Here is a 14,901-nt window from a genome sequence, read left to right as displayed (position 1 = left end):
CTAGATCTCCAAAATTATCAACACCCTCATTGCCCTGATACAGCATGTACCTCTTAACCACTTCAGCAATCTAGATCAGGAGAAAGGAGCCCATTTACCTCATCCTTCTGGGGAGCATACTTTCATTTATTTCAATATTCCATGTGGTAATGTCAGTTATAATAAAATCCTTTATGGCTATATTGGGTTAGTAACTTTGCTTGTTCGTGACTTTGCCTTATCCAGGTTTGTCTACCACTTTCATCAGAAACCTTAAAAATGTAGGCAGAAGTAGGGTGGGGGATGTGCAACACCCCTGCCAAAGCAGTGTTTCGAAATCAAAACCTCTCTCCATTCAATAGCGTTTCTCTGGGCCCGAGCAACCAAGGGAGACCTCCAGTGTCTAGAAATGGTACTGCAGCTGGTAACTATCTGCCTGAGAAGGAATGTATAATTCTTACAACCAATGAGATGCCTTGTTGTTATTGCATTGCATTGCTGGTTGGATAAGAAGCTTGCTGCCTCACAATGGGAGGTTATAAAACCCCTTTGTGGTGGGACATCCACCTTCAGGAGTCTGCATCATCCTGTTGCTGAAGCAGCCATCCATCCATCTCCAGCCTGAAGCTACATATACCAGGCTGTGACCATCTCCCGAGGAACACCACTATAATAATAATAATCCCTACATCTACAAAGGGGTCGCACCAGGGAGAAACATCCGATTCCTTCAGCCTTTTAATTTCTTGTACTTCCATCAGCGATGCGCTAAGCCGCACTTCGTCAGCTACTCCGGTCCCTAAGGGATCCAGCTGCCCCCAAGCCAGAAAAAGGCAAGGCCTCAGTGGGGGATGTTGCAGATGTTCTAGATTATTGTGAACCTGTCACCAGGAAATTTCTGCTGATATTAAAAAATTCTTTGTCGGCATTCTGAATCATTGCAGTACTTCATAAAACTATTTTTTCATTACCTGAGTTCCTGCCAGAAGCATGGGGTGAGTCTCAGGGGCTGCAGCCTGTGTCAGTTTTCTCTCCTCAACACATATGCAGCTCCATCTCCCATTCCCACTTCCTGTAATGTGCAGGGGAGGGGCATGGTGATGAATAGAGGAAGAATGCATAAGGAGACACAGGCTGCCCTCCCAGGGACTCACCACATGCTGCTAGCAGGGAGCCATGTAATGTGAAATAAACTATTATAAAGTACTGAAATGATTTAGAATGCTGAAAAAGGAGTTTTTAATATCAGCATAGCATAGACTATTAGTACCAGCCACCATCTAAAAATGACATTTCTGGTGACGAATTTGCTTTAAGGGGGCTGTGCTATATTTATAGAAGGGGCTGTATTACATTAAGAGGGGGTTTTGTGTTGCATGAAGAGCTGGAGGCTGCGCTACATTAATTGGGGGTGTTGTGCTATACTTAGGGGTGTGTGCTGCACAATATTAATGGGGGTGTTACTCTAAATTACTTGAGGTTGCCGCCTCCAACAAGTGTCCAGGAACTTTCTTGTCCTAGAGGTCTGAGCCTTTCAATACAGCATTAAATTGAAATGAATCTCAATAATTTAGAATTTACACAAATTTGGGGCAATTTCCAAATTGATTCACTCTCCTATACAAAGAAGATTTTACTTACATTGATATCCAGAGTCTTGGTTTCTGTGTCTGTGTCCAGAATGATCCTTGCTGTTCCGTCCTGAATGGTTGTAGCGTAGACTTTTCCAGGTTCTGCCACCACCGGGATATTTTTGGCTGGAGAACCATCTGGATTTGTCACCATCACCTATTGGATAGACACATTGGCAAATAATCCCACTTAAAGGGGTTGGGCAGGATTATAAAAAAACATGGCTGCTTTCCTTCTAATAGCCCACCCGTCTGTGGGTTGGGTCACCATTGTAGCACAGAATTTGAATGGAGGATATATACGGCCTGTGGACAGGTGAGATGCTATTGGTTTCTTTAACCCAAATATATCATAACATAAAGAGAGAAATACAGGGACCCATTCTGAGACCAAATGCACACAAACGTGTGCTCACCTCGACCAGGAGAAGCAAGCAGCTCTCCTCTCCCCTCCCCTCTCCATAGAAAGCCGCAATATGGCAAAATATTGGACATGACGCCAAGTCATATTGTGGTGCCAAAGAGTGGCCCGTGACCGAGAAACATAAACTTCTACGGAGGACGTAGGATCTGGCTACAAATGTTGCAGCTAGACAACGGTCCCCATAATGGTCGTTGTAAGCCTAGAGGTACAGGGTTCGGGTAATGAGTGCAGAAAAGCGAATAGATGGAGGGAGTTAGGTGCAGAGCATGGCCTCTTCAACATGAGGTGGTTTTCTTTCCCTCCCTATTTCCTGTGTAAGGTCTGGTGATGTGGGCTGCGGGACTAGGGGCTGGGCTAGTGCCGTGGGTGGTAGCTTAAATACTTGCTACAGCCTTCGCTCACCCTCTCTTCTGGATCGCGTTTCCCACCCGCCATCTCTTGAGGGGTTTTCGTTGATACACTGTTGTCACAGCTGGCGGGTAAGTTGGGGTTATCGGCCTACATGCCGATTTTTGCACTAAATGTTCTTGTTTACAAAAATGTGTTAAATTGTTTAAATAATATCTTGAAAATATAACAAAAAAATATTTCAATATCAATGGTTAATGTATAATAAAGCTGTGGCCGACCCTCATGTCAACCCATAAGTATAACTTTAAAACATGTCCTTGTGTGTTTTATTATCGGTGGGTGTTGGTTCAGGGTTAAAGGGGCCCAAGCTCCTGGTGGTTGGACTAAATTTTATTTGTGCAGTCGGTGCATGAGGCCGAAAAGCAGAACTATGGGAGGATACATTCAGGACAACCCACTTATTCTATGTTTCTATGGTGGACACTTATTCTATGTTTCTATGGTGGACACTTATTCTACGTGTCTGTGGTGGAAAACCCTTTAAATTATATTTCTCTTAAGTGAATTGTGAAGTAAAGGAAAACATTACACGATGCCACCTACCGTCAGGTCAAAGGGCATTCCGGGTTTAAAATATTTGGGTGTCCGGGTGAAGAGGATTTTATACGGTGATTTTACTATAACAATGTTACTGAGCTCCGCTTCCACCAAATCCCCTCCTGCAACACAAACACGTAATGAGATGAGAGTAATAATACAATATACAAATAGTCACTGTGGGGTACAACGTGTTATCTGCGTTTTTATGATTTTATTTTTAAACTTAAGGCTGTCAGTGCTGTTTTATTTTCCATATATAGGGGTTATTTATTGTTGATTTGTTTGGCTCAAAAATTGGCAAAAAATTGAAAAGGATTTTTTTTCGCGATTCTTAAGAATAGTGGCTTAAACATAGAACCACTGCTAGTGGAACGCCATGTAAAGCAAGATTTATAATTTTCGTTCTGACAGGCATCCACTGAAGGCAGCCCTAGGGTCCTTCACAGGACCTCCAGAACTTACAGGGCTTCCATTGAAGTGGTTGGGACCTATGTACCTGGCACGGAGGGTGCCGATTGGCCAGGTAAGCAATCGGCACCGTGGTCACTATGACCCTTGCATTTATATAGGATTAGACACCCGGGATTGTGAGTATCAGGTCCCAGCTGTAAGTGCGGGAACCTGACTGTCACACACAGCCAGGCTCCTGTAGTGATCGCAGGGTCTCTGCTTCTAAGTTCGGACCATGGCTAATACGTACATGCCCATTGAGATGTGCCAATAGACTGCATTTTCCGACGTACATGTACATCTCAATAGCGTTATTCCAAAAGACCCAGGCAAAAGATTGTGTTTTTCACTGATCCGTGAATAGGCTGTAGAAAAAACATAGCAGGTCCTGTATTGCGGCTCAGGTCTTCTCACAGAAGTTGATTGAAAACAACTTATGGCACATGGACGTCATCCACATGCGGTCCATATTTGCAGATCAGTTGCTAGTTAACACAATCATTTGACCCCTCAAGAGGTCGGGACAAGTTAGTGAATCATTTGCCAGCCGTCTTGTGGTCACCTCTCACCTGAGTCGGCTATGACTGTGACAGCAATGTGTAATCTGTACTGAACCAAATCCTCACGATCTCTGAAGTCTTTCATCAGATCTTTGGTCAGAAGTTCCACCTCCCCAGTTCCATCAGAAATCTAGGTGCACATAACCATATAACCATTCATAGTGAGTCCTTCTATCCAGCCTCCAGACATTAATGTATTGTCCAATGTCAGGTACCCCATGATGACTTCAGTGTTACAGATGGTTCTGTCCTGAATCTGGGCCCATTCTCAAGGAGCTGTTTAATACCCTAAATTGTAATCTAGATACATACAAGTTGCATGGGGATCTTTTAAAAACCAAACCTATGTCCCTGCCCCCATCCCCTTCCTTCCTTCCTTCCTTCCTTCATCCATTCCACCAACCACTTAGATGCAGTCGTCACTATTGACCATGGCATCTACAACATAAAACATCCCAAATCAAGTCGAGGATATTTTCCCATATTTCACATTACCTGAATCCTTCTTAGAGAATCAGTCAGTTTTTTCTCTTCATTTCCTCTCTTCAGTTTGAACAGGACGAAGGCTTCACCAGAAACCGGCTTCCCGTAGAGGTATCTATAGAGCGTAAGAGCTTCACGAGACATGTACACTGTCTGCATATGTAATGCCAGTATTTCCATTACTATAACATTAGATATCTGGTAGAAAATCACTTTTTCACTACACTGGCTACAATTAATTTACAAATTAATGTCTATAGTTTTGAAATTAGCGCAATAACGACCCCAGACCATCAGGTATGTGAGCTTTGTTCTTTTCCATAGGCTAAATCATTAAAAATACTTGATCACCAAGCTAGACCACCCATGATGCTGGCATTATCCACTACAATACATCATACAAAGTAGTTCCTGTACTAGATTACTTGGCATATTACCACTCACAGATAAACCAGTGCATATGTATAGTACAAGCCCAAAACCCAGATGAAGGTCCCCAGCCGGTGGCGGTGCTCCACTATTGTCTGCCCCGGCCAGGACTGCTCGGCGTTGCCTTCCACACATAGAGGCTCATTTACTAAGGGTCCGAATCACGCATTTTCGTCAGGTTTCTGAATATTTCCGATTTGCGTCGAATTGCCCCGGGATTTTGGCGCACACGATTGGATTTTGGCGTATCGGCGCCGGTTTTCACGCAACAGAAATCGGGGGGCATGGCCATGGGGAAAATAAATAAATTTGTGTCACAAGAATAGCACTCACATACACCAGGACGAAGAAGGTGAACTCCGGCGGACTTCAGTGCAGCAGCGACACCTAGTGAATCCCGACAGAACCGGAATCAACGTCGGATAACGCGCCGCTGAATTGCGAATGGAGTGCACCAAGTATTTCTAACGGTAGAGGTGATACATTTGACTACACACAGTCCAAAAGCGATGTTTTTAAATGACAGGATGAAAGTTGTTAAAGTGATTAACCACTTTTTCTCATGCTTTTTGTGTGTGGGGGGCAGGATATTAAGTAATTTACCAAAATACATCTAGTTATAGTTCTGCTTCGCTTTCTTGATATGTAAAGTGAAGCCTCCTGTCTTTTACCTCATCAGCCAGACATCCCTGTCCATAAAATGGCCGCAGAAGGAGGGTCATGTGATCACTAGACCCCACTGACTCCAGAGGTATCTTCCACCAGCATGTATCTGTCGTAGATGAGATTGTGGAGTCTATCTCTGCACTGGTCTATTCACCGACACTTTCATAAATCTTCCCCATTCTCCTATATTTAATGGTTATCCCTTGGCCACATTCTGACTGGTGGGTTTAGACCATTGGGACCTCAACAATCGTGAGAATTAGAGTCCTGTTCCCTATCACTGATAAAACTGCAGGTTGAAAATGTTTTATTACTCCATTTGCTGTTCGAGAGAATCCCACGACCAACCAACACAACATCTGGCTATCTTTTCTTCTTTTATGCTTGACTTGTAGTTCCATCATTTTATTAACAGGACCCCCATTTGGTGATTAATTGGGGTCCAGGCATTCAGATTTGAATTCACTTTTAAAATTAATCAACCACTCTTTTAAATTACCAAATTTGTTGGCATGCAGCCTCTTTTTAAGCATTATTTTTAAACTGATTTTGAAATATCATTCACAATTTCCTGAAAATACTCACTGCGCATTGATAGTCACAGAAAATGACATATCTTCAAGATAGATGAAATTGCGCTGCGCCTTTATGGTAACCTCAAAACTCGGAAGGACTAAAAAAGAGGAGCCATTGTGAGTGTATGTGTAGTTCATTACACCTGGAGTAACTCTCATGTACTCCTGTCCTCTTACCATATTCTTTGACCTCAAAGTTGGTGGTGAATTTCTCCGTAGAGTCATCATACCTGGCCGTGAGGGTCCAGACACCAAGACTGCGGACAAGATTTTGTTGCTATGTTATTTATGTTGAAGTATGTCAGGATGGGATCTGATAATCGGGCCTATAGTAAGATCCAGTATATGTACATGCGTGAAAGGGGTAGACTGTGGCCTACGGCAGGTATGTAGTGGAAAAACCTTATGTTAAAATCTTCGACTCTTCTCACCAGAGTAATGTTCTTATAAGATTTGTTATTATGTCCTTCTAACAATTGCTTAAATTAGAACTATATAACACCAATGGAATACACATATACTCATACAAATACTTTGAACAATAATGTATTTGTCGGTTAGATTGGAAGCCAGTTACTCGTCCAGCCACAACTTTTTGGTACAGAGTTTGAAACTAAGACTGAGGGTTGTCAAATAACAAATCAATTAACATGAATTTAACATGCAACTGTATGAAGGGTATTACTCTACAACCTATAGGCAAATAAGGCCTATATCCAGGGGAAGGAGGCACAGCAGAGCTGACATTGTCTGTTATGAGCTGAGAATGTCATTGTGTGTAATATGCATCTCATGGATCTCAACATCTCTGATCTGTCTCATCTCTCTCTTTCTATGTGTCAGATACTAGTAGAATGTTCAGAAGCTAAATGAAAGTATATATAAACCTGTACCCTGATAATCTAAGCACATTGTCAGCCCACAGTCTCCCACAGCACAGAGGGATTATGAAGTGTCTGCTTAGAGAGTCCCCGGCCACACTCTTGAATCTCATACTGACCGTCACTGAGTGATAAGAGCTAGAAGAGGAATAAAACTGAGTAAAAGTAAGGGGTTAATAATGATCTTTATTGTGTAAACATCACTAGGGGATTGAAATTTGAAAATTGTCTTTCATGGGCAAACCCCTTTAAATGCTATAATGAAGATGGTGCAGGTGTTTGTGGTCATTGATCATTTTGGCTCAGAATTTGGCACAATTTTATGTATGAAATTTAGAGATGAGCGACCACTAAAATGCTCGGGTACTCGTTATTCGAGACGAACTTTTCCCGATGCTTTTCCCCATTTTTCAAGGGGACCAAGGATCTGCACAGGGAAGCTTGGCCAAGCACCTGGGAACCTCAGAAAAGGATGGAAACACCACGGAAATGGACAGGAAACAGCAGGGGCAGCATGAATGGATGCCTCTGAGGCTGCTTAATCGCACCATTATGCCAAAAGTATGGGCAACAGCATGGCAATGACAGAGTGACCGAATGAGGCTAGATAGCATCTAAAACATCCAATAATTGACCCTGACACTATAGGGGACTATGCAGAGGCAGCGGCAGCAGCGGCAGGCTAGAGAGTGTCTTGGCAACATACCCCAAATGGACTCAGGCTTAAAACCAATGGGTGGCAGAGAGGAACCAAAGGAGGTGAGCAAGAAGCGCTCAAATAATATCGGTAAATGATAAAAGTTTGCCAGTATATTTTGTGGATTACACATCAGGGTGGCGACAAAGTTAACAAGTTTGATGTGGAAGCCATGAAAACAACCCAAAGTTCTGCCTGACACAGCTCGTTTGATAAGGGGACCATGTATGGAGGCAGTGAACTAGTAGTAGATTAAAGGTGCTGCAGTTAAAACTATGTTAGTTGGATCTTGGCATGGAGCTGGCGCTCTGCAGCCAGGCGAGCTTTCGCCAATCCAAGCCCCTGTCTCTAGGCTACTCCCCAAACAGCACTTCTAAGAACCTTTTGTATAAGATCAAGTGTAGTAGCGTTCTTATAAGTTTGGGATATGGCGGGTGAGGGGAATGTAAACAGATGCACAAGAAGCGCTGAAATAATATTGGTAAATGATAAAAGTTTGCCAGTATATTTTGTGGATTACACAGCAGGGTGGCGACAAAGTTAACATGGAAGCCATGAAAACAATCCAAAATTCTGCCTGACACAGCTCGTTTGATAAGGGGACCATGTATGGAGGCAGCTATATGGACTACTTTTGGAGGCAGCTATGGCGATGACGTGTGGAGGTAGCAATGGAGACAACGTGTAAAGGCAGCTAAAAAGACGACGTGTGGAGGCTGCTATGGAGACAATTTAATTTGGATAGTGCCTGTATGTGGCAGTCCAAAAAAGTTTTCAAACAAGAGGAGCAGGTAGCTGGTCCTCCAAAAAGATTAAATAAATTGAGTGCCTGTATGTGGCAGTCCAAAAAAGTTTTCAAACCAGAGGAGCAGGTAGCTGGTCCTCCAGAAAAATTACATAGATTGAGTGCCTGTATGTGGCAGTCCAAAAAAGTTTTCAAAGCAGAGGAGCAGGTAGCTGGTCCTCCAAAAAGATTAAATAAATTGAGTGCCTGTATGTGGCAGTCCAAAAAAGTTTTCAAACCAGAGGAGCAGGTAGCTGGTCCTCCAGAAAAAGTACATAGATTGAGTGCCTGTATGTGGCACTCCCAAAAATTGTTTAAAACAGAGGACAGGGTAGTTGGCCCTCCAGAAAAATTAAATACATAGAGTACTATAGCCAGAGCCAGTTGGCCCTGGCAAAAAAATAGCCAGTTTCCTCTGCTTTAGTGTACAAAGAGGAGGAGAAGGAGGACAATGAGGAGGAGGAGTGCATACATTATTCAGGTTCAGCTTCTTTCACCTGGTGGAGAATGGAAATGCGGAGAAATCCAGGCTTTATTCATCTTGATAAGCGTCAGCCTGTCAGCGCTGTCAGTCGACAGGCGTGTACGCTTATCGGTGATGATGCAACCAGCTGCACTGAAAACCCGCTCGGACAACACGCTAGCGGCAGGGCAGGCAAGAACCTCCAAGGCGTACAGCGCCAGTTCGTGCCACATGTCCAGCTTTGAAACCCAGTAGTTGTAGGGAGCTGTGTGATCATTTAGGACGATGGTATGGTCAGCTACGTACTCCCTCACCATCTTTCTGTAAAGATCAGCCCTACTCTGCCGAGACTGGGGACAGGTGACAGTGTCTTGCTGGGGTGACATAAAACTGGCAAAGGCCTTCTAAAGCGTACCCCTGCCAGTGCTGGACAAGCTGCCTGGTCGCCTACTCTCCCTCGCTACTTGTCCCGCAGAAGTACGCCCTCTGCCGCTAGCGCTGTCAGAAGGGAAATACTGTTTCAGCTTGTGCACGAGGGCCTGCTGGTATTCATGCATTCTCACACTCCTTTCCTCTCCAGGGATGAGAGTGGAAAGATTTTGCTTGTACCGTGGGTCCAGGAGAGTGAATACCCAGTAATCGGTGCTGGAATAAATTCTTTGAACGCGAGGGTCACGGGATAGGCAGCTTAGCATGAAATCTGCCATATGCGCCAGAGTCCCAACGCGCAAGAATTCACTCCCCTCACTGGCCTGACTGTCCATTTCCTCCTCCTCCAACTCCTCCAACTCCTCTTCTTCTGCCCATGCACGCTGAACAGTGAAGGACTGAACAATGGTCCCCTCTTCTGTCTCGCCAACATTCTCCTCCTCTTCCTTCTCATCCTCCTCCACCTCCTCCGATATGTGCTGAGAAACAGACCTAAGGGTGCTTTGGCTATCAACAAGGGAATCTTCTTCCCCCGTCTCTTGTGATGAGCGCAAAGCTTCCGACTTCATGCTGACCAGAGAGTTTTTCAACAGGCCAAGCAGCGGGATGGTGAGGCTGATGATGGCGGCATCGCCACTGACCATCTGTGTTGACTCCTCAAAGTTACTCAGCACCTGACAGATATCAGACATCCACGTCCACTCCTCATTGTAGACTTGAGGAAGCTGACTGACCTGACTACCAGTTCTGGTGGAAGTTGACATCTCGCAGTCTACAATCGCTCTGCGCTGCTGGTAAACTCTGGATAACATGGTTAGTGTTGATTTCCACCTCGTGGGCACGTCGCACAACAGTCGGTGAGCGGGCAGTTGGAGGCGGCGCTGCGCTGCCCTGAGAGTGGCAGCATCTGTGCTGGACTTCCTGAAATGCGCACAGATGCGGCGCACCTTTGTGAGCAAATCAGACAGATTGGGGTATGTCTTGAGGAAACGCTGAACTATGAGATTTAACACATGGGCCAGGCATGGCACATGTGTCAGTCTGCCGAGTTGCAGAGCTGCCACCAGGTTACGGCCGTTGTCACACACAACCATGCCTGGCTTCAGGTTCAGCGGTTCCAGCCACAGATCAGTCTGCGCCGTGATGCCCTGTAATAACTCTTGGGCGGTGTGCCTTCTATCGCCTAGGCTCAGCAGTTTGAGCACCGCCTGCTGTCGCTTAGCGATGGCACTGCTTCTGTGCCTAGAGCTACCGACTGATGGCGCCATGCCCATGGATGGTATTACAGAGGAGGAGGTGGAGGAGGGGTGGGAGGAGGAGGAGGCATAGTAAACCTTTGAGACCTGGACCGAGGTAGGCCCCGCAATCCTCGGCGTCGGCAGTATATGACCAGCCCCAGGGTCAGACTCGGTCCCAGCCTCCACCAAGTTAACCCAATGTGCCGTCAGCGATATACAGTGGCCCTGCCCGGCAGCACTCGTCCACGTGTCCGTGGTCAGGTGGACCTTGTCAGAAACGGCGTTGGTCAGGGCACGGAGGATGTTCTCTGACACGTGCTTGTGCAGGGCTTGGACGGCACATTGGGAAAAGTAGTGGCGGCTGGGGACCGAATACCGAGGGGCGGCCGCCGCCATGAGCTTTCGAAAGGCCTCGGTCTCTACCAGCCTATAGGGCAGCATCTCCAGGCTAAGCAACTTGAAGATGTGGACGTTGAGGGCTTGGGCGTGTGGGTGGGTTGCGCTATACCTCCTTTTGCGCTCCAGTGTCTGGGGTATGGAGAGCTGAATGCTGGTGGATGCTGTGGAGGATTGTGGAGGCAAAGATGGGGTTTTCGCACGGGAGGTGTTTGGGCCGGGGTCCTGGGCAGGGGGCTGACTAGCAGATGACACAGGGGAAGGAGCAGTGGTGTGCCCGGCCGGAGGTGAACGGGCTTGGTGCCATTGAGGGGGGTGTTTAGCATTCAGATGCCTGCGCATACTGGTGGTAGTTAAGCTAGTAGTGGTGGAACCCCTGCTGATCCTGGTTTGGCAAAGGTTGCACACCACAGTCTGTCGGTCATCCGGTGTTTCTTTAAAGAACCTCCAGACTTCTGAAAATCTAGCCCTCGCCACGGGAGCTTGATTACGGGCAACATTTGGCGCTGATGCACCAACTCTGGCCCTGCCTCTCCGTCTGGCCCCACCACTGCCTCTTCCAACCTGTTCTGCTATAGGACTCGCCTCCGTCTCAGAAGCACTGTGTTCACCCGGCCTATCAACCCAGCTTGGGTCTGTCACCTCATCATCCTCCGATCCCTCAGTCTGCTCCCCCCTCGGACTTCCTGCCCTGACAACAACTTCACCACTGTCTGACAACCGTGTCTCCTCATCGTCCGACACCTCTTTACACACTTCTTCCACTACATGAATAATGTCATCATCACCCACAGACTGCGACTGGTGGAAAACCTGGGCATCGGAAAATAGCTCAGCAGCAGCAGGACAAGTGGTTTGTGACTGTGGGAAGGGTCCAGAAAACAGTTCCTCAGAGTATGCCGGTTCAAATGTCAAATTTTGGTGGGAGGGGGCAGACTGGGGGGAAGGAGGCTGAGGTGGAGGAGCTGGAGGAGTGCCGATTTCGGTGACATGGGTGGACTGCGTGGAAGACTGACTGGTGGACAAATGGCTAGAAGCATTGTCCGCAATCCACGACATCACCTCTTCGCACTGTTCTGGCCTCAACAGTGCTCTACCACGAGTCCCAGTAACTTGAGACATGATGAACCTAGGGAGTGTAGCTCTGCGGCGTTCCCCTGCTCCCTCATCAGCAGGTGGTGTCTCACCCCGCCCAGGACTACGGCCTCTGACCCCTGCAGTAGTTGGACGTTCACGTCCACGCCCTCGTCCTCTACCCCTAGCCCTCGGGTTAAACATTTTCCAAATTAAAGTGTAAACTTGAAAAAAAAAAATTTTGTGTTTATTTTTTTTTAGTTTTTTATTTTTTTTAACAAAACGATGCTATCCTATTGCTATGGCTAGTTTCTAACCTACACTGACAGCACACAACTGGATTTTGTGCTGTGCCTGATGACTTTGAGTTATAAAATGAAATGAAGGTAAAAAAAAAAAATAAATCAGCAGACTCTGCCTAATTCTACTCAAACCCCTAATAAATTGTCGCACTTCGGTGTTTGAGGTGGATATGCGTGTCACTAAGAGCTAAACACAACGGTCGCAGGTCTCCCAACAAATTCCTCACAATATGGTACTAGCTGCACTACTAGTGCCAGCAAGCCCAGCCACAAGCAAACAAAAAAAAGTAAAATATAACGCTATTGTAGGCCTAAGTAAGCCGTTGGGGTTCTCCTATGGCTATTTTGTAGCCTACAATGAGAGCACACTGCTTTGCAAGATGAGTTTGAGCTATAAAATGAAATACAGCTAAAAAAAAAAAAAATCAGCAGACTGTGCCTAATTCTACTCAAACCCCTAATAAATTGTCCCACTTTGGTGTTTGAGGTGGATATGCGTGTCACTAAGAGCTAAACACAAGTCTCCCTGCAAATTCCTCACAATATGGTACTAGCTGCACTACTAATGCCAGCAAGCCCAGCCACAAGCAAACAAAAAAAAAAAAGTATAACGTTATTGTAGCCCTAAGAAGGGCTGTTGGGTTCTTGTAGAATCACTCCTGCCTAACACTATTCTAATAGAACACCCTAACGCTTTCCCTGACCAGCAGCAGCTCTCTCCCTAGCGGCATCCAGACACAGAATGATCCGAGCAGCGCGGGCAGGGGCTAGTCTATTCCAGGGTCACCTGATCTGGCCAGCCAACCACTGCTATCGACGTGTAAGGGTACCACGTCATGCTGGGTGGAGTGCAGAGTCTCTTGGCTTGTGATTGGCTCTGTTTCTGGCCGCCAAAAAGCAAAACGGCGGGAGATGCCATTTTCTCGAGCGGGCGAAGTATTCGTCCGAGCAACGAGCAGTTTCGAGTACGCTAATGCTCGAACGAGCATCAAGCTCGGACGAGTGTGTTCGCTCATCTCTAATGAAATTCCATTGATACATTATAGACAATGTGGAGGTATAAGAAGACAGGACCCCTGAGTGGTGCGGGACATGTCATAAGATCCTTCTTACCTGGCCAATTCTGACAAGTCAATACTCTTTGTGACAACCCCAATTGGAGCAGGATAATGTTCCTCTCTTTTCACAACGACCCCTTCTGGATTCTAGGACCAAATAAAAGAAACACGACAATTATATCTACACTATTGTATTTTATAAGACAAGTTTTGTTTGGACAATAGTTTTGGACAGTGGACAGAACAAAGTGCAGCCGTAACAGTGACAACTACTGGGCTTCCCATCAATGTAAGGTCCAGTTCTCTACATTGGTCTATACCACTTGAATAGAGAAAACTGGGCCTTAAAAATAAGTCTTACCTGCAATTGCACTTTCACCCTAGTTTTTGTTGGCTTCATTTTGTTATTCAATGGGAAAATCCTATAAAGAACTGGAAGATAAGAGGCATCATGGTGGTCAACATAGTCTTAGTATTAATAACCAGTAGGTCCTACAGTGAGTAGAGAGAGTCACAACCATCCCCAAGTCTACTATATAATATAATGTACTGGGATTGGGTATAATATATGTATAATATAGATATATCGGTGCAGACAGTACCTTTGGATGCCGGGGGGTAGATGGGTTTGTCAGTCTGTATGAAGATGTAGCCGCTGTGGAAGGACAGGAGGACATGTTTCTCCAAGGAACACGCTGATGAAGTTGCATTAATAGTGACAAATTGCTTTGTCGTTATGTTGGCATGAAAAGGATGAGATGGAATCTGAAATGATAGGAAAATTATCATATACATTATACATGATAAGGGTAGGAAAGAAATACATGATAAAAATATGATGTGTCTTGGAGACTACCAGATTTCTATTTAAGAATCCCCCAGTGGAGCATCAATGGCTATAAGTCTCCACACCCCTACAAGGCAGCCTTAATTGGCAAATTCTCCATAAGGAGAGTACTTACTCCCTAACCCTAGCCAAACCCAGCCAAAAAAGTTTCCATCACTGTACTGATGAGATGCAACCACATTAAAACAGCACTGTCTACAGTTGGGAATTGGTTTCTTCTGGAATAGATGTACTGCTTTGGCTTTAGTTCCACGTTAGGCTTCCTGAAAGTCATGCTTGATGGTAAGAGGACTGCCTTACAAGGTAGCAAAAGAGATGTGGTTTTTCTTGTCCCATGTAGGAAAAGGTATTTACATATTTCACAGATCCCCCTAGTGGTGCATCAATGGCTATATGTCTCTACATGCCTGAAAGGCAGACTTAATTGGCAAACACTCCCTAAAGAGAGTACTTACTCGCTGACCTTTGCCAAAAGCCTCTCACTCAACCAATTCAGTTCCCTACACTTAGACAGTTCAGCTCACCTCCCCTGATCTTTCCTGGTGCAAAGGAGCCACACCTCAAAACCTCAGGTCCACAAATTC

General features: G+C 45.6%; 1 protein-coding gene across 2 annotated transcripts in view; it reads right to left on the bottom strand.

Annotated features, from left to right (window-relative positions):
- Positions 1-14,901, bottom strand: part of LOC140128256 (complement C3-like) — a 64,610-nt gene that overhangs the window by 47,733 nt on the left and 1,976 nt on the right. For both annotated transcript variants that reach the window (XM_072149816.1, XM_072149817.1), the window contains exons 3-11: positions 14,073-14,235; positions 13,832-13,902; positions 13,526-13,617; positions 6,326-6,405; positions 6,159-6,246; positions 4,491-4,593; positions 4,005-4,125; positions 2,989-3,104; positions 1,621-1,767 (exon numbers count right to left, since the gene is read on the bottom strand). In XM_072149816.1, coding sequence (XP_072005917.1) covers positions 1,621-1,767; positions 2,989-3,104; positions 4,005-4,125; positions 4,491-4,593; positions 6,159-6,246; positions 6,326-6,405; positions 13,526-13,617; positions 13,832-13,902; positions 14,073-14,235 — 981 coding nt within the window. The remainder of the gene's footprint in view (positions 1-1,620; positions 1,768-2,988; positions 3,105-4,004; positions 4,126-4,490; positions 4,594-6,158; positions 6,247-6,325; positions 6,406-13,525; positions 13,618-13,831; positions 13,903-14,072; positions 14,236-14,901) is intronic.

This window comes from Engystomops pustulosus, chromosome 4 (assembly GCF_040894005.1).
Source record: "Engystomops pustulosus chromosome 4, aEngPut4.maternal, whole genome shotgun sequence".
Classification (NCBI taxonomy): domain Eukaryota; kingdom Metazoa; phylum Chordata; class Amphibia; order Anura; family Leptodactylidae; genus Engystomops; species Engystomops pustulosus.
The sequence above is the reverse complement of the archived record's forward strand: the minus strand, read 5'-3'. Positions and strand labels throughout refer to the sequence as shown.